The sequence below is a fragment of the Fukomys damarensis genome, unplaced genomic scaffold (genome assembly GCF_012274545.1).
Source record: "Fukomys damarensis isolate Sample0158 unplaced genomic scaffold, DMR_v1.0_HiC HiC_scaffold_39, whole genome shotgun sequence".
In the NCBI taxonomy this organism is placed as follows: domain Eukaryota; kingdom Metazoa; phylum Chordata; class Mammalia; order Rodentia; family Bathyergidae; genus Fukomys; species Fukomys damarensis.
The window spans coordinates 61,932,439-61,956,871 of NW_022900951.1; the positions used below are offsets into that span (position 1 = coordinate 61,932,439).

Here is a 24,433-nt window from a genome sequence, read left to right on the forward strand (position 1 = left end):
AAAAAAAAAAAAGTAAATGAAAACTCATTAATAATAAATACTTGCTTCTCTTCTTTCTCTCTTTTTATATGTATCTAAGGCTACTTAACATGAAATCTCACTTATTAACAAATTTTTAAAGTGCACAACACAGTATTATTAAGTATAGGCACAAAGTTGTAGAGCAGATCTCTAGAAACTTTCATCTTATATAACTGAAACTTTATAGAAAAAATGGTTAGGCAGAACAGTATAGTAAATTCAGAACATGGGTTGTGGTAGTAGACTGCCTGTGTTTGTTTGAACTTTTGTGCTGATGCCAGCTGTCTAACATTGGGTAAGCCACTAAACCACTTTGTGCTTCAGTTTTTAATTCACTAAAATAGATATAATAATGGTACATGATTTGCAGGACAGTTGTAAGCATTGAATGCATTGGTACAGGTAAAGCATTTAAAACACAGTATAGAATATAATTAGAACTCATTAAATGTCATTTAAAGATATAATTTCCAGTGACGAGTAATTGATAACCCACAAAGATCACTTTACTTTGGGAGAAAGTACTAACATATATGGAAAAATGTGGAAAATAATTATTAAGCGGTATATTATACAGTATAAATGCATAAGGCATGAAAGAAGAAAAAATTCATGGTAGATTCGCAGGTGAAGATTTTAAGGTATATTTCTGTATGGGTTAAGTGCGACTATGAGTGCAAATGAAAACAGGTGAAAAAAAAACTGGAAGTAAGAGTAATTAAACTAAAAGGCTCTTATGTGTAACAGAATTCAACTATGGCCATATTTTAATGGTTTCAAAATTAAAATATATGTAATAATGATGAATCTAGATTTTTAAGTAATAATGCCATTTGTAAATACTTTAAAATGACATCTCATTATATACCTTTAATGTAATACTTTAAAATACATGTTCTCAATTTTGTTGCAAAATGCCTTATAAAAGCAGGACAAGTATCATTATTTCCATTTTACCAATGAGAAAGGTGAAGATCAGAGTTTGTGTCACTTGCTTAATGTTTTACATTTAGTAGATATTAGAAACCTGGTGAGTATCCAGGTCTTCTGACTTACAATGTAGTGCACTTCTATAATACTATGCTGCTTGCTGAAAGGTAGAAAGCTTGGTAAATAAGTGAGCAATAAAGACTTAAGTTTTATGAAAAATGTGATTGCAATCTTTGTCTCAAGTAAGGGAAAAACAGTGTAGAGTAAAAGCATAGCTAATGCCAAATCTTAGCTATATTAAACAAAAAATCAGTGGGTACCAGTTATTACCATGCCTTGGAATCCTTTTATGTTTTGTGATTTTTTTTTTAGGATCTGCAATATTAGAAATGAAATGGAAATAATATATATGAAGCAGATTCATATAGAACTTCTTTGGAGTTGTCCTTTTTTTCTTTATTATTATTGCTTATGTCTTCTGAGGTATTATGCTTTTTTAAACACAAAGTTAAGGAAAACACTGCACTTTAGCAAAAGCTTGCCCAGGAATATAATATTTTAGCCATAACCAAGGTGTCACCATTTTTAAAACAAAGCTTCTATTCTAAGATAAAAATATTGTAAAATATCTTTGATATTCCTGTCAACATGCCAATAAAAGCATGTAACAATAATAAAGCCTATAACTTTCACTCACAAATTCATATGAAAGAACACAATCTCTTACATATAGTTATACACATGCGCATAAATGTATGCACTTGAAATAATTTGTAACATGGACATTCAAAATTTTCTTCAGAGAGCCTTTGTAGTTAATTTTGATTCTAGCAATAGACATGTAGAAAAGTATACCACTTTTGTTTTTCTTCAGATACATTTTTGATTACTTCTGTTCATATATGGGAGTACCAGTTGTCTGACTTCTTGAGGATTATATGTCATGTAAGGAGAGAGTTCCTTATAGAAATCTCACTAAGAACCTCAAAGATGCCACTATTCTCTTCAGCCAACCTGAGGCAGGGGCCAAAGAAAATTGGAGACAAGCTGACCTTTTTTCAGTTTTATCTTCCTCAGTTTCCAGAATATACATTATATGAAATCTTTAGGGCCATTTGTTTGAATACTAGTCCAGTTTAGCTTTTGTACATTCTTTTCTGGAAGAAACAGCACTACTTTTCCCAGCTGGTTAGTAGTATAAAGCACAATAATGCAGTAAATTTTATGTAGCTCCTGGGTTAGCTCCAGATCTCATCTGATAGCTTGCATGCAAAAGAACATGTTAGGATGATTGAGAATTACTTGCTAGTTGTATGTCTTAAAAGTCTAGCTGTTATCTTTGTAAAATCTATTGAGGAAGAAAATCTTGATCTTAGATCCAAGTTTCACACTTCAAAAACAAATATTCTTCACCTTCTGGTGAATGGTCAAACAATTGTTTATAATGTAGCCCATAGTTGTGGATCAAATTTTTAACACTTAGGGAGCTGGGGATTTAGCTCAGTGGTTCCGCTGCCTCTGCCTCGCAAGCTCAGGGAACCGAGTTCTTCCCCAGTACCATTAAAAAAATCATTCACTTTCCTACAAACACCCCAATTTTGAGCTGGGCATGGTGGTGCATGCCCGTAATCCCAGCACTTGGGAGGCTGAGGCAGGAGGATTGCTGTGAGTTTGAGACCAGCCTGGGCTACATGGTGAGTTCCAGGTCAGTCTCAACTACATAGACAGACCCTGTCTCAAAAAAACAAAAACAAAAACAACCCTCCAAAAAAAACACTTAGTATATCTAATAAGTGCATAAATAAAATAGATTCATAGGCACACATAGTCAACTAAGTATTTGTAAAATGTTAGTAGAAAATTTCATTTTATTACAAATGAGAAAATACTTGGGGAACTATTTGCATTGTTTTGCACTGGAGGTGGGTTTAAACTATTCTTTATATGATTCCTTTCCTTTTTCTGGTAAGGAAGCATTTTTCTTAGGTACGTAAGTCATGCTGGACAAAGAATGCTTTCTAAATGTAGACAGCCTTCTTCTAAAGTTCCCCCCTGAAAAGAAATAGAGGAGAGGGTCAAAGCAACAATTTGATGCAGCCAGAGACAAGGTTATGACCACTGACTTCTGCATTCTCAAGACGGAATCACAGGGTTTAGTTTCATTGTGTAAAAAATGAAGGTGGATAGTGCGTTGAATATGATATGGCATGAAGCAGATTAAAAATGCAGCTGTCACCACTATGATCATGCCTATAGCCCTTTTACGACTTGACAGATTTTTTTTCATTGAACTTTTTAGTAAAGTAAAAATGATCATTGTGTAACAAACAACTATAATGATGAAAGGGATGATGAAGCCAATGAACAATGACACATAATGCAAGATCAAAACATGTTTTTTAGCTTGATTGTTTTGTGGAGGCTCAAAGCACTTGGTATTGTTTTTCTCATCTTGGTAAGTTTTGGCCATTAAAAACGGAGAACTGGTCAAAATCACAAACATCCAAATGCCAACACATACAAACCTGGCTTTTTTCTGTGTAACCAAATTAATGTTTTGAACTGGGAAAACAATAGCAACACACCGGAAAAAGCTCATTGCTGTCATGAAGAAGATGCTACAATAGAGATTGACATACAAGGCATAGGAGCTAAGACGGCACAGGAAGTCACCGAAGAGCCAACTGCCTTTGTGAACATAATAGACCACACGGAGGGGCAGTGTGCACACACACAACAGATCAGCTATAGCTAAATTAATCATATATACTTGGAAGGCTGATTTTTCATGATATGTTTTTACAAGAACATAGAGCACAAAGCCATTGCCAAAGAAACCCACAACAGAGATCATAGAATACCAGGTAGAATACACTTGATTGCGGAAGTCATCAATACTGTCATGGCACGTGTTATTACTGGCAGAAGATATTGTCAGATTTCCAACTTCATCCATGTTTCTCTAGGAATGTCTGTTTGGTGCCTATAATATATAAGAAAATTGTAAATATTTAGTACATCTTAAATTATGAAGTATTATGTTTATTTATTGAAGTTTTCAAAATATAATAATTACATTTGTATTGGGGAATTGGTACATACACGTAATATGTTTTGATAATTTTTTTTATTTCTTTACTCCTACTCCCGATATTCCCCTCCCATCTCATTCCCTCCTCATCTGTAAAAAGTCTGCTATTTTATTTTCTACCATCTCTAATTTATTTTACTCTATTATTTGTTTATATTTTAGATTTTTCCATGTAAGAGAAACTATATGACAACTACCTTTCTGTGTCTGACTTAATTCACTTAACATTATGGTCTCCAGTTCCATCCATTTTCCTACAAATGGTATGATTTCATTCTTCTTTAACCAATTCGGTGTAGATACCACTTTTTCTTTCTTTTTTTTTTTTCTCATTGAGTTTATTGGTACATTTTAGGTATGCAGTACAGTTACATTCATCACTGGGATCCTGTACCTTTACATGGCAGGTCTTGGTTCTCATTTTTTCTCCTTGTCCCTGCCCTCCCTTCACCCCCTCCTCCCCTCGCCATTTACAAACACTTTATTTCCATTTTTTCATTTTCTCATATTTTTTCTTTTCCCTGATTTCCTTTCCCCTACCCTTCCCACTTTACCTACACCTTTAGCCCTTTTCTTCCCATTTCACATTGTCAATTATATCATTAGGATCTTATGTACAGTTATAGTTTTTTAAACCAGAGAAATTATTCAGTATTTACACCTGTGTGATTTATTGATTTCACTTAGGAGTATATCCTCAACATGTATCCATTTTCCTATGAATGAATCTAATTTCTCATTCTTTATGGCTGAGTACTATTCCATTTTATAGATAAACCACATTTTCTTTATCCAGTTTCTAACTGATGGGCAAATGGGCTGTTTCCAAGTTTTAGCTATTACAAACTGTGGCGCTATAAACATAGGTGCACATATATCTCTGTGATTTGATTCTTTTAATTCTTTTGGAAAGATTCCCAGCAGAGGGATGGCTGGGTCAAATGGAACCTAGAAACCTAGTTCTTTGAGATATCTCCATATTGAGATATTCCTTTTTTTCCGTATTTCTTTTTTTTAAGAGTATGAACAATTTATTAAGGGAAAGAAAGTTTCTGTCTAAGAGAGACAGAAGGGGAACCAGAAAGTGGGTTGCCTGCCCACCCCACTTCTCAAAGATATTTTATAGAGCAAAACTATGTGGTGAGGCGGGTACAAAGTGTAACAAAACCATAAGACCCAATGAAAAATTACAAGGTACCACTTTTTCTTTTTGAATTCATCTGCTGATGGGCATCCAGGCTATTTTCAGAGCTTAGCTATAAAGAGGGGTATACATGCATCACTTACTTGTACAGTCTGATGCCTTAATTCTTTTGGGAATACACTCAGGAGAGGTATAGTTGGGTCAAATGGAATTTTTATTTTTAGTTTTTTGAGGACTGTCCACACTGATTTCTATACTAGCTGTAGTAGTTTACATTCTCACCAACAATATAGAAGGGTTCCTTTCTCCCCACACCCTTGCCACCATTTGCTGCTTTTTGTGTTCTTGATAATAGTCATTCTAAGTGGGGTTAGATGGAATATCAGAGTTGTTTTGATTTAAATTTTTCTTTTTTTTTGTACTGGAAATTAAACTCAGAACTCTGTGCATGTGAGGCAGGTGCTGCACCATTGAGCTACATCCCCAGCCTGATTTACGCTTTCCTAATGGCTAAAAACGATGAAAATTATTCAATGCACTTACTTGCCATTTGTATTCTTCTTTTGAGACGTGTCCATTCAGTGCATTGACCCATTTTTGATTGGGCTATTTGTTTGGGGAGAATCAATTTTTGAATTCTTTATATATTCTAGGTATCAGTCCTTTGTCAGAGGACAAGCTGGCAAAATTTTCCCATCCTATAGGTTGTCTCATTTTGTCAATTGTTTCCTTTGTTGTGGAGAAGCTTTTTAATCTGATATCATCCTATTTGTGCATTGGTATTATTTTCTGATCTACTGGAATTCTGCTCAGGAAGTCCTTGCCTTTGCCTATGGCTTTAAGTGTTTCTCTTTTGTCTCCCAGCGGTTTCAAAGTTCTGTTTTTTTATATCTAGGTCTTATGTATACTTTTTGAATAGTAAGCAAGAGTTATAGGGCAATGAGAGATTCAGAAGCATCCTGGCCCCAGAGAAGGGTTTGAGTGCTACAGGCACCCTAAAAACAATGTTTTTCTCCTTTCCCATCCATGTTTACCTGATGGGCTTTCTCTTTTAGGGGGTTTATTGGGAATCAAACTCAGGACCTTGCTCTTGCCAGGCAGGCATGGCACCACTGAGCTGCATCCCCAGCCCCTGATGGGCTTCCTCTTAAACTTTAAGACCTAGGTAAAATATATTTCCATATTTTAAGTCATAATAATTTTGTTGTTCCATATATTTTTCTTTTAAAATAAATTTATGGTTCTTTTCCAAAAGAAACTTTAAGGATAACAGTTTTACATATCTCTATCCATTTTTTGATCTATATATCTCTATTTTAAGGGCTTTGAATTCTGTTAGAGAATAAAATATGAATGAAAATATTTTATTCCTTTGAGAAGAGGGCTTTCTATGTAACATATACTAGGTAAAAATAATCTAATTTATTATTAGTGAAACTCATTCCTGTGGTGCATATTCTTGGTACAATTTATATTATTTCTATTTGGAATCCAGAACACCATAGCTGGAGAAAACTTATAGGCCATTTAGTTATTTTAGGGGTAAAATACATTTTAAAAATCTGTATCTTAATTTAAGGCTCTGTTGAAAGATGTGGTATAACTAGTGAAAATATGCTTGTTGGGTAAGAAAATTTTTGTTGCTGTTCATTTGTATTTTCTTCCTAGATGTATTCTCAAAATCTTATTATTTTTCCATGTACAGTCATTTCCCATTTAGCAAGAAGTCGTTACTTGGTCTACCTAAGTTCATCAAAACAGTTAATAATCTCTGATCAGAGAGACCTAGGGATCAGATCACATATGGTAGATAATATTTGATTGAAGCCTTATTTGTTGTTATTTTACACATTTCTTGTTCCCCGGTAAGAGAGGGTTTGGGATTTGTAAGGTAAGCAGACTGCTTGTGCATGCAAGAACTGCCAGCAATGCATGGGACTTATCTCTTCTCCATACAGAGGTTACAGAAACAACTACAGAAGTGATTGCAGGTGGAAGATAACTTCCCAGGTTTATTACTGCTACCATTTACATTGCCCAAAGTTAACCCAGTCTTTTTTTGCTGATCTTGTTAGGTGTTTTCTTTGAACTGGATAGTACAATGCTGTGGGCCACTAGATGGTGCTGTTGAGGTTTTAAAAATTAATTTCGTTGGTACGATTTAAATATACACAATGATCACATTCATCATCATAGGGTATTTGTACCTGTACATGGTGTATTTTGATTCCTCTTTTTCTCCCAAACCTCTCTCCTCCCTCAACCCTCCCTAATTTACAAAAGCTTTGTTTCCTTTTTTCTTTCTTTTTTCCTTTCCTTTCCTTTCCTTCTTTCCCCCTCCCCCTTCCCAGTTCCCCTTTCCTTTTGAATAATTTCTTCTTATTTCACATTATCTAATATGCATTTTAGTCCTTATTTACCCTTTCAGATTCTCACACCAGAGAGACATGTGATATTTACACATGTGTCTGATTTATTTCACTTATGAATATAGTCTCAAGGTGCATCCATTTAGCTATAAATGTCTCAAGCTTATTCTTCTTTGTGGCTGAGTAGTACTCCATTGAGTATTTAACCTACATCCCTTTTATCCATTCATCAGTTGATGGGCATTTGGGTTGTTTCCAAGATTTAGCTATTACAAACTGTGTCACTATAAATGTGGATGTGCATTTATTGTGGTATGATGGTTTTAATTATTTCAGGAAGATACACAGAAGTGAAATATCTGGGTCACTGCAGAATGGGCAGGGCTGTGCAGCACATTTATGGGCTCTGTTTCAGACACTAATACAGAACTGTGGACACCAGAAGAATTTTAGTATTTTTATTAATTTTCTTTTTCCTTGTTTGCTTGCTTGATCTGTTTTTCTTTTTTCTTTTCTTTTCTTTTTTTGTCTGCTTGGGTTTTTTTAAAGGTTGTTTTTAATTGAAAAGGGACTCTGGTGACATTTAGGAAACAAACTGTTGCAACCACTGAATAGATCTGCAAAGCTTGCCAACTTTGTGCCTATAACAACCTAAGCAAGCCCAAACTGTCTCTGTTATTAGAAACTGTACAGAGGAAAGAAAAATACCCCGGAGAAGACTGGTAATTAGAATTTAACCATATGCCACTATGTAAAAGATTTAAACAGACATTGGTCCCAAATGATACTTTTACAGGCTAGATTGAAGCCTTTCCTATCCATTCAGAAAAGGCTATAGAGCTAGTCAGAGTACTCCTTAAAGAAATCATCCCTAGATTTGGGCTATACCAGTTTGTTCAGAGTGACAGTGGACCTTTTTTGTTTTGTTTTTTCCTCCCACATAACTCAGGGAGGGCAAAGGCTTTAGGAATAAAGTACCACCTTCATTCCACTTGGTGGCCTTAATCTTCTGAAAAGGTAGAAAGAACTACCAAGATTCTCAAGTGAGCTCTGACAAAAGTTTGCCAAAAGACATCCAAGTCCTGGCTTTGATTGCTACTAGTGGCACTCATCAGGATTCATAACATGCCCTAAACTGGGCTAAGTTTGAGCCCATTTGAATTGTTAAACAGAAGGCCATTTCTATCCTCTGATAATGACAGTAGACTCAGAGATTACAAGACTCACAATATCTCATCAATCTGGGGTAAGTATAATAAGCTATCCAAATGTATGGAAAGAGAGTCCTGCCAGCTTCTGGCCCAGTGGGACCACTTTGTCTGCTGTGGAGGCCAAGTGCTTGTAAAAGCTTGGAGAGAGGGGATGCAAACAGACCAGTTCAGTGATTCTTGCAACACCCATTGCAATAAAGGAGGCAGAGATAGATGATTGGATTTATCTTTTAAGTTTAAAGGCAGTGCCACCTGAACTTTCTAAAGAACGAGATCACTCAAAAAGAAAAAGCTACTCCTATGAACCTCTGGAAGATTTGAGATTTTTTAAAAAAAGCAATACTCTGATGTTGCTACAGATAAGACCTTGCTAGGGCCATGGATCTTACACTCTTGATAATTTATCTGACATCTCTCTAACATACATTTTTCTCTACAGGAAGTATGGAAGTCTGATCTGCTCCTCACATCTGGGAAAATAGTGAAGTTTTTTTTTCTCCTATCAAACAGGCAGTTCAAAGGTTACTAACTCCTTTCTCATTATTTTCTGATAAGTTTTTATTCCATTAACTCATCCATGAGCCACACAACACCTCAGGATAGTTGACGAGTACAGAATGCCTAGTAGGTAGGGTCTTCAACACCTTTTGGCTTGAAGAACCTCTAAAAGACAGAAACCTCCACTCTTTCAGCACCCCATAAAGATTTATGGGATTTATGGCTCTCAGGTGGAATTGATACAGGAGATAAAGCATGGTAAAGCTGACTGGGGAAAATGAACGGGACCTGTCAATTACAAGATCCCAAGACACTGCCAGGACTCCATATGTAGAAGTTCTTGTGAGCTCCCATGAGATGTTTCGGTCATAAAAGAAGACCAGATGCCACTGGGACCTATTATTGTGAGTTCCTGTGATAGCCTACACCACATTTCCCAGACACAACATGTATTTTATTTTTGATTTTACCCTTTTTTTCTTTTTCTTTGGCCCAAGTTCACTCTGTAGAACTGGTTTATTTCATACCTATACACTCCTCACTTTTCAAATAAACTTTTGGCACTATTAAGAAAAGGGAGAAGTCCTATAACTTCTCAAGGCCTTAGCCTTATTCCCAGTTCCTGAGGAACCCTTCTTGTCCTTCCTCAAGTTATGCAGTGACAGGCTATAAAAACCAGGGGAAATGGTCACTAGAATTTTCACAGGACTAAGAAGAAAGCTATTCCTGAGAACCTTTGGAAGACCTGAGGCCTCTTCAGAAAGTAAGACTCCAGTATTGCTCCAGGCTCCTCTTCAGGAAGCAAGATTCTAGTACAGTATAGTTCTGGGTGCAGATAAGTAGAGTCACTGATCACCTTAATCCACCACAGCTTAAATGGGCACCTGTATTGAAGCCCATATTTTGGTCTTTTTTTTTTCTTGTACTAGGGCACAAACTCAGCACCTTGCTCTTGCCAGGCAGGCGTGGTGCCACTGAGTCAAATCCCTGGCCCTGACGCTCATGTTTTTAATGAGATCTGTTATGTGGATAATCCTCTCAGGCTCTCGAATTATCTAACCTTCCTCTTTGCCATACTTTGTCCTCCACAAGAAGTATGAAAATTTGATCTGCTCCTCATATTTGGGCTCTACACTCCCAATATAATAGTTCCTTTTTTTCTCCCATTAAACAGACAGCTCAATAGTCACTAATTCTTTTCTCATTGTCTTCTGACAGGTATTTTTTCTTCAACCCCGCCAGTGAGCTACAACACCCCAACTTGGAGATCACATAATCCCCAGTAGGTAAGGTCTATAGCCCCTCCAACCAGAAGAAGCTATAGAAGACAGAGACCTCTACGTGCAGTCCTCCATAAAGAATTATGAGGCTATGTGTCTCTTAGGGGAAAATGAGACAGGAGATTAAGGTGTGGTAAAGATGGCTGGGGAAGCAGGTGTGAACTGTTAATTACAAAATCCCAGGACACATGCACAGAACAGTTCCCAAAGCCCTGCACATGGATTTCTTGTGAGAATTAGAGCAGGTTTTTGATAAGATACCATATATCTGACATCAGCCTGAGGAGTGGATGATATAAAAAAAGACATTCTACATTGATTCTGTGCCACTGTGTTCTCTCTGACATGGTGGCTCACCCTCATGCCCTAGGTTGCACTTCTTTTTCTCTTTTTACTTGACCCAAACTTGTTCTGCAGAGCCTGTTTCTTTTCCTACCTTAATAAAACTACGATATTGTTAGAAAAAGAAAAGAGAAGAAACCAAGTACTTTGAATGGAAACAAGAAGAAAGATGCCCTCAGGACATTTTAGGAATTGGCCAGACCACATCCTTTGCAGAGTGAAGGGTGCAGAAGGGTAATCCTTTCATTTGAGGAGAGTCTGTGGGCCCCCTGATGAAGAAGGGCTCCTAGGGAATTTGTTCCCTTGGATTCATTCCAAAGTGCTCAGCCATCCGGGCACTCACAGGCCATGGCATCTATGGCCTTGGCATTGGCAGCATGACCTTGGCATTGTTCACATGATGCTGGCTGGTCAGGTATGAAGAAGGTAAAAGTTTTGACATTGTGGAGGCTTCCACCCAAATTTTAAAGGAAGGCCTTGGAAGTCAAGCAATGTGTCCTCAGTAGGTGGTTACATGAAGCAGTGGAAATGAAGCTGAAGATGCAGTGGAAATCACAGAAACTTTGAAGGTGGAATGTCTTCTTAGGAAATCTGTAGAATTAAGAGAAGAACCACCCCAAGACAGAGGCCATGTGGGCTGCAAGGACATAGGGTGGTGTTATTCAAGCCACTTTGGAACTCACATTTCACCACTATGTGCCCTGAATGCCAGAAATGGAGCTAGAACGCTTACTGTTTGCCTTGCAGTGTTTTGTCTTGTTTTGTTCCTACTCTTTTCTATGACCCTATTCCTCCCTTTTGGAATGGGAATGTTTTCCCTATGCCACGGTATATTGTGAATATATAATTTGCTTTTTGAATTTTATAGCAATTCAGGGCTAAGAGTGCCCCATGTGTCTCAAGGGAGACTTTGAACTTGGGCTTTTGAGCAATAATGGAATTGTTGAGACTTTGGGGAGGGCATCAGTGAATTTTTGGTTGCACACAGAATAGTTGTACCATGATAGGTAGAAGTATGACCTTGTGCTTATTTGGAGATCAAGTATGACTTGAGGAGATGTGTTGGGGTGTCAAATTGAGAAGGGCTTGAATGTGACATTAAAGCTGGCTAGTCAATTTGATTGGCTTGTGAGACACCTAGGGGGTTATAGGTGTGTCTGGGTAACTAATGGAGGTGTGACTTTGGGTGCTATATCTGGTCCATGGTCTCTTCCTCTCTGGTACCCTTTCCCTGCTCTACTTCCTCTCTGCCATGAACTGAGAAGCTTTGCTCCATCATACATGTCCATCATGTTTCTTCTTGGAGCTGGCTGATTATTGACTGCATCTTCTAAAACTGTGAGCTACATCAAACCTCTTTAAGTTGTGGGTGTCAGGTATTTTGCCACAGCAATGGGGAAAGCTGATTGTTTTTCATCTGTTACATATTAAAATGAATTTGAAGTTCTCAGATATTTGAATGAAAGATATCAAATAAAACTAGTATATATAAGAATAAAAGTATACAAAGAAATAAATGATGTCTAGTTCCTCTAATTAGTTCCCAGCCTTTATTGACCCAAATAAACTTTTCAATTAGTTTCAATATTTAGGTTGAATTATTTAATAAAATAAGTCAAGTCAATGACATATATTAGGCCATAAAAAAGTCTGTAAGACTTTCAACAAAATATTGAATCTTAAAGGTTCAGAGCACATATAGTATCATTTCACAGATGATAGTTTGTTCTCTCTGAAGCAGCATTTAACTTACTTTTATGTAATTTACTGTGACCCTCAATGATATGAACCCCACTAGATGGATACAGAGTTTCTTTGGAAACATAAGATACTAAGAATCCATATCTGTCTTCAAATGGGGGTGAAGAGTAATAACTCAGAAATATGGAGATGTATAGTACAAGAAGAAAAATCTTAGCACAAAACAAATGAGTCATTGTTTAATGAAAGTAAGCAAAAAACATAAACATAATCGATTTTATTTTAGTGTAGATGATGAACGAATCTTTGTTAAGATAAGTGTGAGTTGAAAAAACCAGATTCATTTTGAAAAGGCAGTCATACCTTTTTCTGGCACTATAGTACTCTTCACAAATGGTTCTTATTATGGTTGTCAGTGTTTCTTATGTTGCAACGTCAGGGGATGCCTACACAGAAATTATAAGATTGAAAAGGAGGTTAATGACTTTAGAAGCAGTACAAGAATATCACAAAACTTAGCAGCCCTAAGTACAGATTCAGAGTTTGTGATGTAATAGCAAAGACTTACTGACGGATTTAGGGCTAGTCATTGAATTCTGTGACTCCTTCTTCAGCCTTCATCCATTTTTACATTTAGGGTGTGGGGAGGTTCTTAAACTATAGACCATGATGTCTTACAGATGTTTGCTTTTGTGAGCACACAGTTTCTTTCTTTTTTTTTCCTCACTGAGTTTATTTGTACATTTTAGGTATACAGTACAGTTACATTCGTTATTGGGATCTTGTACCTTTACCTGACAGGTCTTGGTTCTCATTTTTTCTCCTTGTCCCTGCCCTCCTTTTACCCCTCCTCCCTCCCCCTGTACAAACACTTCATTTCCACTTTCTCATATTTTTTTCTTTTTCCTTATTACCTTTGACCCACCCTTCCCACTTTCCCTACACCTTTAGCCCCTTTCTTCCATGGTTTCTATATCTAAAGATAAACACAGTATAAATTATTCCCTTATGAAACCAAGATATTACTCCTATTTTCTATTATAAATATTTCATTATAAAGTTTTAGGAGGAAATAACTTGCAAATTCCTATCCAAAAATCTAATTTGCTAGGAATAGGAGTTAGAACACTAAAATTCAAGTATATCTTTCTGGGATGGCTTAGGGATCATTTCCCTTGAAGATAAAATGGCTTATAGGACCTTGGACTCTTCTCCCTATAAACTCATAATATTATTTATTCTTTTTATCACTAATATGACATATATACATTCTACATTGTTTTATAACCTTGTATAGTTAACTTTTAGTTGATTTATGTCTCTTCAGTTAAATTTTATCTGAGAATCTGACAAAGTATAATGAATCTTCAAGAAATGATCATTAAAGGGTGCTCTTGAAGCAGTAGCAACCTAAATTGTTTTATTCTAAATTTTTGTTGGCTTATGGCAAAACTTTCATTCCTGACTTCAAGGTCCCTAGAGGCTGATCCCTTTTTCCTTATGTGTGGTCTTAGTGTCAACAAAATAAACACCTTCCTCCAGTTTATCCTGAGCAAGAAGAAAGAGGCTGGACCACTACTGAGAAAAAAAGGAAATCAAAAAAGAAAAATAAAGGAAGTGCAAAATATAAAACAGCATAGTTTTAAAAATAGCAAAGCGAACCCACCACTGCAATATTAGAGTTTGAGACAACTTTGTGCTTAGATAATCATTTTGTAAAGCATCATTTTTCTTTCTCTCTTCAAATTGTACCCCCTTCTCCAAAGATAAAGCATTGACATAGGTAACCTACTATAATGTGGGTAGAGTGTGTATTTCAGGTAGAGAATTACTCAGAGTTGGCATTTGCATTTTGTTAATCAGGTGGTAAATTTTACAAAAGTTTGATTAGCTTTTCTGAGGTCTGTATATATCAGTAAACCTACATTGACTGGATGTTGAGTGTATAAAATTCTATGATCATAAAATTATATGATTCTATTCATCTAATCAATCAGTGAAGAAAACTAACTTCAGTTCTGTCATAGCTTTTGTTTATACATAACTTCTCCCTAAAGTTCAATGAAAAAGTTTATAAATTTCTAAGATTAACCTAAGAGAAGTGTAATATCACCAGACTAATGCACTAACTAGTTACACATTTTTATGATGGCAGTACAATTACAATTTAGCTCAACATTTACATGCACAAGTGAATAAATGTGACATTTCTTGGGCAACAGTGTAGTGCTTCATCCAGTTTGGGATGTGAGGGAACCATTTCCTTTAGGAATTCTTAGCCTTTCACACAGCAGGCAGTGAATACTTTTATTCCTTGCTCCTCTTTTCAGTTGCCTTTAGGACTGTTTTTTTCTCACAGGAGATTCTGCCAATATTTGACTCTGCCATTCATACCTGGGTGAATAATTGGGTGAAGATAAAATGAGGAAGTAAATGTATGAATGCGTGTGTACTTTTTTTCCATTAAGTTTATTGGTACATTTTAGGTATACAGTACAGTTACATTCATCATTGGGATCTTGTACCTTTACATGACAGGTCTTGGTTCTCAATTTTTCCCCATACTCTGCCCTCTCTTCACCCTCTCCTCCTTCCCTATTTACAAATACTTTATTTCCATTTTTTCATTTTTTTCTTTTCCCTTATTACATTTCCCCTACCCTTCCCACTTCCCCTACAACTTTAGCCCTTTTCTTCCTATTTCACACTGGGGATCTTGTACCTTTACATGATGTATCTTGCTTCTTATTTTTTCCCATTCACCAGCTCTCCCTTCACCCCTTCCACCCTTCCCTATTTACAAATACTTTGTTTCCATTTTTTCCTTTTCACATATTTTTTCTTTTCCCTTCTTTCCTTTCACCCAGCCCTCCCACTTCCCCTACTCCTTTAGACCAGTTTTCCTATTTCACGTTACCAATTATACATTTTTTCTTTTTTGATACCAGGGATCGAACTCGGGTCCTTGTACTTTGTGAGGCAGGCGGCGGAACCACTGAGCTAAATCCCCAGCCCTACCAATTATACATTTTGATCCTTATTAACACTTTTAGTTTTTCGTACCAGAAAAACTATTCGGTATATACATATGTGTATCCTATTTATTTCACTTAAGATTTTGGCCTCAATGTGCATCCATTTAGCTATAAATGTCTCTAGTTTCTTGTTCTTTATGGCTGAGTAATACTCTGTTTTCTAAAAAACCCCCACATCTTTATCATCTCCAGTTAATGGGCAATTGGGTTGTTTCCAAGTTTTAGCTATTGCAAACTGTGCCTCTATAAACATGGGTGCATATATATCGCTGTGATATGATTCTTTTAATTCTTTCAGAAAGATACCTATCAGAGGTATAGCTGGGTCAAATGGTTTTTAATCCTAGTTTTTTGAGGTTTTTCTATATAGATTTCCGAAGTGGTTGCACCAGTCTACATTCCCACCAACAATGGAGAAGGGTTTCTTTCTCCCCACAACCCTGCCACCCTTTGTTATTGGTTGATTTCTTGATAGCAGCCATTCTTTGTGGGGTGAGGTGGAATCTCAGTGTTGTTTTCATCTGCGTCTCTTGAATGACCAATGATGTTGAACATTTTTTCGTATATTTATTTACTGCTTTTACTTGTGTGTCTGAGAAATGTCTGTTCATTTCAGATGCCCATTTTTGAATTGGGTCGTTATATTTGGGAGGTCTGATTTTTTAAATTAAATTCACTTGCATTTTTTATATACAGTACAGTTACATTCATCATTGGGATCTTGTACCTTTACATGACAGATCTTGGTTCACATTTTTCCCCATACCCATGCCCTCCCTTCACCCCTTCCACAATGCCCTATTTACAAAGACTTTCTATTTTTTCTTTTATCATATTTTTTCTTTTATCTTATTTCCTTCCACTACCCTTCCCACTTCCCCTACACATTTAGTCCTTTTCTTCCTATTTCACATTATCAATTATACAATTTGAATCTTATTTACACTTTTAGTTTTTCACACCAGAGAAGCTATTCAGTATTTACACGTGTGTCCTTTTTATTTCACTTATGAGTATGGCCTCAATATGCATCCATTTTCCTATAAATGACTCTAGTATCTCATTCTTTATGTCTGAGTAGTACTCTATTTTATAGAAAAACCACATCTTCTTTACTCAGTCTCCAATTGTTGAGCAACTGAGCTGTTTCCAAGTTTTAGCTATTACAAACTGGGCCACTATAAATATGGGTGTGCATATATTGTTGTGATATGATTCTTTTAATTCTTTTGAAAAGATACCCAGCAGAGGGATAGCTGGTTCAAATCAAACCTCTGATCCTAGTTGTTTGAGATAAGGGAGGTCTGAGTTTTTAAGTTCTTTATATATTCCTGATAGTAGTCCTTTGTCTGAGGAACAGCTGATAAAATTTTTTTTCCCACACTGTAGGTTGTCTCTTAGCTCTCTTGGTGGTTTCTTTTGCAATGCAGAAGCTTTATAATAAGATGAGATCCAAGTTGTTGATTTTTTTTTTTTTGGTACTGGGGATTGAACTTGGGACCTTGCACTTGTGAAACAGGTGGCAGAAAAGTTGTTGATTTGTTGTGCTAGTTCCCCTGCTACTGAGGTTTTGTTCATAAAGTCTTTTCTTATGCTAATGTATTTGAGAGTTGTACCTAACTTATCTTCCAGCAAGTTAAGTGTTTCTGTTTTTTTTCCATTAAGTTTATTGGTACATTTTAGGTACACAATACAGTTACATTCATCATTATAGTGTTGTACCTTTACATGATATAACTTGGTTCTTATTTTTTTCCCATTCCCCAGTGTTTCTGTTTTAATATTTAGATCTTTAATCCACTTCAGTTTTAGTTTAGTGCATGGTGAAAGATAGCGGTCCAGTTTTAATCTATGAAAAGTTGAAACCCAGTTTTTCAAACACCACTTATTAAAAGGGATATCTTTCCTCCAGTGAGGATGGATGGCTCGTTTTTCAAAGATGAGGTAGCTGAGTATGCCTGGAGTTGTTTTTGTATCCTCTAATCTATTCCAATAATCCTTGGATCTGTTTCTTTGCCAGTACCATGCTGTTTTATTGCAGTGGCTTTGTAGTATAGTTTTCATTTGGGGGTTGTGATACCTCCTGTCATGTCCCTGTTGCCTCGAATTGCTTTTGGTCTTCTAGTTATCTTGTTCTAAGGGAATTTTTGCTTTGTTTCCTTTAGTTCTGTGACATATACTGCTGGGATTTCAATCAGAATTGCATTGAATCTATATAGCAGTTTTGGAAGTATGACCATTTTCACTACATTGGTTCTTCCTACCCAGGAGCAGGGAATGTCTTTCCATTTTCTTATATCCTCTTCAATTTCTTTTTTCAGAGTGCTATAGTTCTCAATGTAGTTCTCTTTTGCTTCCTTCATTAGATTGATTCCTAGACATTTCATTTTTTGGATACCATTGTGAAAAGAATTGTTTCTATGATTTCTCTCTCAGTCTGTTATTTGTGTACAAGAATGCTGTTGATTTATGAGTGTTTACCTTGTATCCAACTACTCTAATGAATCTGTTGATTAAGTCTAGAAGTCTTTTGGTGGAGTTTTTGGGTCTTCTATGTAGAGTATCATATCATCAATAAATAATGACAGTTTATCTTATTCTTTCCCTATCTTTGTTCCTTTTATTTCTGCCTCTTGTCTAATTGCTGTGGCTAATGTTTCCAGAATTATATTGAACAGCAGTAGTGATAGTAGACATCCTTGTCTTGTTCCTGATTTTAGTGTGAAGGGTTTTGACCATGTAGTATGATGTTGGCTGTTGGTTTTTCATAGATACCCTTTATCAGGTTGAGATAAAGATCATCTATTCCAATTTTCTGTAGGGTTTTCTTTATCATGAATGTTAAATGTGAATGTGTTTTTTATTTTTAATTGTTTAATTCAGTAGTTACTCAGATTTTTTAATGTAGTTTATGTTAAGTCCAATTCAGTTCAGGCGAATAAATATTTATGAAGACTCTATTCTTGTAAGGAAGATGATAGCTCAGTGGGGCTGTTTTTGCCTGGCAAGTTCAAGGTCCTGAGTTCAATCCCTGGTATCCCCCCCACAGCCTCAGAGATGTTATAAGAATACAAGGTCCCAATTTATCATATCAATACAACTCTATTATTGCTGCAATAGAATTACATATGAACAAGAATCAACATCTTATTCTTCTAAGTATGGTCCAGGCAGAATGTTAATCCACAAGTGTTCCACAAAAGTTCCCAGACTCGTATATACCTTCTACTATTTGAAATGGTAATAGTACCCTTTTTCTGTTTCTAGTCAAACAAAGTCATTCTTGATCTTCTCAACCCAATTTCATATTTGGTTCCTTTGAAGTGCTGCAGTATTTTCTTTGCATCTTCTTTGATAATTTTCATTTATTGCTTTGTCATTGTTGTCTCTGTGATCACCCAGTTTAATCACTTAACATTTTACTCCACGCATCACTTGGGCAGCACATTTGTTTATCTACTGACTATCCTAAGTGCTGCTCTGGCAGGTGTCATCTCAACCAGTTGAGTCTTGTTTGCATTAGATATATTAGACACTAATATATCTGTTTATTTGTTTTATATTGACTATTTTTGCATACTTTTAAATTTAGAATGTTGTGTTCACCTTTGATGTTTGTTTCTGGTAAACTCTAATAATAAGGTCTGATTATTTTCTTTTACTGATTTGTATTTATTTGTATTTGTGAAGAATACCCAATAATTTTGTGCTACAATCTATAAAAACTCTTATCATCAGTACATTAGGTATACCTTTTATACTTCTCCAGAACTCAGTGATATTCTTTTACAATACAAAACAGACATGTTTGGGACACCGAGATTGAATAGGAAGGAAGTGCCAAAAGATCTGCAAAAGGAAAAACTGAAAAAGGGAGAAATGTTAGCGTATTAGAGAGGAAAAGTTTGTGTTATGAAATGGAAAGACAAAAAGATGTCTTCTTATTGTCAACTATTCATAATGCAGAAATGATAGAACTTGAAAGAAGAAACAAAACTAAAAAAATTCCAAAAGTGGTCTATGATTATAATAATTCTATGAGTGGTGTTGACAGAGTTGACCAACATCTAACAAGCTGTCCTGTGATCAACAAGTGACAAAAAATATTATTATAAAATATGTACCATCTGACCAAACAGTATCGACCTCATTTGTTATTTATTCAAAACATGGAGGTTTGAAAAGCCATTTACAATTTAGACTAGGTCTAACAAACCAAATAATTAAAGAATATAGGATAGCAAAATGCCAATCAGGATATCCAGCATTGACATCTTCTTCATTTTGTTTAGTGGGTAGACATTTTATTGAAATTATACGACCCACAGAAAAAAGGAAAGGCCAACAAAGCAGGGTAAAGTGTGTTGTTCAAGAAAGACAATAATGCAAAAAGAATTCAAAAAGCGAGTAGATACTATTGTGTATTAAATGTTTTAAGATGTACCATAGGGCTGGGGATTTAGCTCAGTGGTTCTGCCACCTGCTTCACAAGCACCAGGACCCGAGTTTGATCCCTGGTACAAAAAAAAAATGCCCTATATGCAAAAAATTATTGAATAAATTTAATAAAATTGTCATTTTTATATTTCCTGTTACATTAGAAAATTAATGAAAAACTAGGCATTTTTTGCATCCTGTATTTAAGTAATTGAAGTGGTAAGTGGTTAAACATCCCCATTATTTCCACCCCCGTCTCACTAGTACAAAAGGGTAATACACAGGTCTCATTCTTTTTCTATTTCCTGCTGTACACAGTGTAGTGCCTTTTACATATAGGTTGGTTTGAGTTTAATCCTTTCCTATATCATTGATGTTTTATTAATTTTAGAGGGTATTTTTTTTGTTTTGAGACAAGCTTTTGCTATGTAGCTTAGGCGGATCTTGAACTCACTATGCAGCCCAGCCTGGCCTTGAATTTATACTGATCTTCCTGTCTCATGCTTCCAAGTGCTGGGATTACAGACATGCACCAACATGCCTGGCTCCAAGAGAGAATTCTTGTATGGAGAAAAACAGTGCACATAGTGGAAAATTTGTAGGATTGAAAGATAAAAGATTTGGATCATACCTCAAGCTGGTGGATGATTAATTGAGTAATCTTGGGCAAATCACTTCTGCTCTGTGACTGCTTCACTCATTTGTAATGCAATGGGGTTAGACTTTGTGCTCTCCAAAGTCTGTTCTGGTTTACCATTAAGTAAATCTATAAAGAGTAGTTGTTTTCTTGAGAGCAAGTAGAATAAGCCATCTGTAGTTTCCACAAAGAGGAATGGAGACAATACAGTAAGCTGTCTGCAAGCTGATGTGGAGACTACTAGTGTTCCCTGAGCTTCTTTCAGATAAACTTGAGGGAAAAACCTCACTTCTCTTTTTGTATCAGATTTGCTTCTTTTTTTATTGAGTTTATTGGTACGATCTAGGTATACAATACTGTTACATTCATTATTGTGATCCTGTACCTTTACATGACAGGTCTTGGTTCTCATTTTTTCCCCTTGTCCCTGCCCTCCCTTCACCCCCTCTTCCCCTCCCCATTTACAAATAGTTTATTTCCATTTTTTCATTTTCTCATATTTTTTTTCCTCTCCCCTACACCTTTAGCCCTTTTCTTCCTATTTCACATTATTAATTACCTCATTATGATCTTGTGTACTGTTATAGTTTTTCACACCAGAGAAACTATTCGGTATTTACACATGTGTGGCTTATTTATTTTACTTGAGTATATCTTCAATATGAATTCATTTTCCTATGAAGACTCTAATTTCTCATTCTTTATGGCTGAGTAGTATTCCATTTTATAGAAAAACCACATCTTCTTTATCCAGTTTCCAACAGATGGGCAGATGGGCTGTTTCCAAGTTTTAACTATTACAAACTGTGCCACTATAAACATGGGTGCGCATATATCTCTGTGATATGATTCTTTTAATTCTTTTGGAAATATATCCAGCAGAGGGATGGCTGGGTCTTTGAGGTATCTTCATATGTCCTTTCTTTTCTAACTCTGCCTTATTTGTGCAAAATAAAAACCAACAGCAATAAACTGGAAATTTTTCGGATAAACTAATCTAAAAACAGTAAGTAGAATGAATAATTTAGAACTCTAGGATGCAGCAAAATTTGCTTGAGATACAGGCCTGGTCATTCCCTCTAAAGGAAGTGCAACATTCTAGGTTTGATAGTTTTCTACACTAAGTACTAATTTTTATGATTTAAAGTTGCTTCACTTATCTTACCCCCTCTGAAGTCATCACATCTCTGGTTCTCAAGATATGATTTTCATTGTTCATGTCTTCAAAGAGAGAAACTTCTGAAACCATTTTTATTAGTTCATTTGTACTATTGTATGAGGTATCCGTCCTATTTGATCATATACTTTCAAGATTCCAGGACAAATCATCTACCCTAACAAGTTTTAGTGGATGCCTGAAATCTACTCTGAAATCTAATAGGATTCAGTTCCTAGGAAAATATACTATACCTCTCCCAGTATGTGGACATTTTTTGGTTTTAGGCCCTTAAGACAGATATTCCTCATTTAATGTCCTACCTCGTTTAATGACCATTTGGGCTAAAGACCAAGGAATGCTGTTTGGACTTACAACCCTTGGATCAGACTTATGACCCAGATTCAGACTTACCATGAAGGACTAGCAATGTGAGCAGCAGAGCAGCCTTACGATGGCTTCCTATAGTATAGTACTGTAATTTTTGCTGATTGTACAGTACAGTACTGTAGTTTTATGTCTATTATACACTACAGTACTGCATGTAAGAGTTATGCAAATAAAAGCAAAGTCACCAAGCTGGAGTTTCCTCTGAGCATTTCTTTGTTCTACATATTGTAATATACATACTATATACAATTCTCCACTTAGCAACCAATTCATGTAATGATCTGGTTACTGTAATGGTACTCAGTCATAAAATGTTTATAATTTGTTTTGCTCTAACATAATGTAATCAATAATGTAAAGTTATCAAATTTACTTTAAGACAGCTGCTCTTTATGTATTTTGTAAAATTTCTCACATTCTTCTGAGAACCAAATTCCAGAATTAAGGTCATCTATTGAGGTCATTTTAGAATCTAAATGCTAAAGGCAACAAACTTCCACCCTTTCCTTGCTGATCAAAATTGCTTCTGACATTACCCCAGTTAACTTGTTAGAAAAATGAGGTATATTTGACTACCTCCCAATATATTAGTTACAAGAAAACAAAACCTTTTTATTTTTATATCAGATAAATAGTTTCAAAATAAATGTTTCATTGCTCAAAAATGATCTAAAATTTATTAATTTTACTTAACTGAAATTTTGATTGTGTAACTGAAATTTTGATTTAGCCCAGGCTAAACTGTTGATTAATACAATAGCACCTTATTGCTCACTCTTCTAGCCTCTAACAACTACATTTTACTCTTTGATTCTTTGAATTTGAACATTTTAAATACTCCCCTCAAGTGGAATAATGCAGTATTTGTCTTTTTGTGATTGGCTTATTTCATTTAGCATAATGTCCCCTGTATTCATCTATGCCATTGCATATTATTACAGAATTTCCTTCTTTTTAAAGGCTGAATAGTATTCCCTTTTATGATTATACCAACTTTTCTTTATCCTTTCATCTTTCAATACACATTTGGGTTTTTAGTTTTATTCCATAGATCTTATTTATATTAAGTTCCCTGGGGAACAAATGACTTCATTTTAGTTATCCCAAATCATTCATCCTTCAAGAAAGAAGAACAGCCTAATTTTCTACTCAGGAAAGACAACATAGATAGAATGGCAAAAACGTAATAGACTGTGACCCAGGGTAGGCCTGAATTTGAATCATAATAGTAAAGACTACACTTAGGTGTGTGCCATTGGGCAAGTTATTTAAGATCTCTGATTCTCAGTTTTCTCATTTGTAATGTGAAGGTAATAAAGGAGGTCAAATTGTGGCAAAATCTGGGAATATAGCCAAAGACTCCCAGGTAAAGGCAGCTTTTCTCAATGTTGAAAGAAGCTCTTGAAAGTTATGTGGTGACATGAAGGAAGTACCTAAGAGGGAAACAGATGACCATCCAGTTGTTGGATATTGGAAACTCTTATGTGTGAAGGAGCAAACTGTACCTTCTTCCCCTGAGTATTGCAGAAAACAGTAATGCAGGTGCATTCATCTCAGGTATGCATAGCCAGGTAATGGTTCTTAGTGAATAGAGTGAATGGAAGTACCTTTTGGACTACACAAGTAAATGGCTTGGGAAAAGTTATGAATTGAGCTGGACGTGGTGGCACACACCTGTGATCCCAGCACTTGGGAGGCTGAGGCAGGAGGATTGCAGTGAGTTCATGGCTGGCCCAGGCTACATAGTGAGTTTGAGTCTAGCCTGAACTACAAAGCAAGACTCTGTCTCAAAAATTAAAAAAAGAAAAGTTATGAATTGAATTAAGCTGGACTGTATTAAACTGATTTATACTACATTATTCAAGGCTTATGGTCTTACCATAAATAGAAGAAAATGAAATGTCTGTTGAACCTTATCTAAAGTCCCCCCAAATGATTATTTTAATTAATTAAGCTAAAATTATTGAAAGTAAATTGAAAAATTTAAAAGATAGGGGTAGAGATTGATCCTCTAAATTTAATTTTATATCTAGAAAGATATTTATAGATAATCAAAAGATTGGTTTCTCTTGGTATTAAGGAGAAATTAAGCTGTATTCATAAAGAGTCCACCAGCTTGGTTTAAAACTTAAAATTTTTTGGGCACAGCAGTGCATGCCTGTAATTTCAGCACTCAGGAGGATGAAGCAGG

The 24,433-nt window shown here is 35.7% G+C and overlaps 1 protein-coding gene and 1 long non-coding RNA gene across 2 annotated transcripts in view; one reads left to right on the top strand and one right to left on the bottom strand.

The window, feature by feature from the left end:
* The window catches only part of LOC117284741, a 40,195-nt gene extending 29,470 nt beyond the window's left edge, over nucleotides 1-10,725 (top strand). Inside the window, exons 2-3 of the long non-coding RNA XR_004515829.1 lie at nucleotides 9,206-9,287; nucleotides 10,483-10,725. This is a non-coding gene — a long non-coding RNA (uncharacterized LOC117284741). The remainder of the gene's footprint in view (nucleotides 1-9,205; nucleotides 9,288-10,482) is intronic.
* Nucleotides 2,848-24,433, bottom strand: part of Cysltr1 (cysteinyl leukotriene receptor 1) — a 42,221-nt gene continuing 20,635 nt past the window's right edge. Inside the window, exons 2-3 of the mRNA XM_010641326.2 lie at nucleotides 12,951-13,033; nucleotides 2,848-3,934 (exon numbers count right to left, since the gene is read on the bottom strand). Coding sequence (XP_010639628.1) covers nucleotides 2,885-3,907 — 1,023 coding nt within the window. The 5' untranslated portion in view covers nucleotides 3,908-3,934; nucleotides 12,951-13,033 and the 3' untranslated portion in view covers nucleotides 2,848-2,884. The remainder of the gene's footprint in view (nucleotides 3,935-12,950; nucleotides 13,034-24,433) is intronic.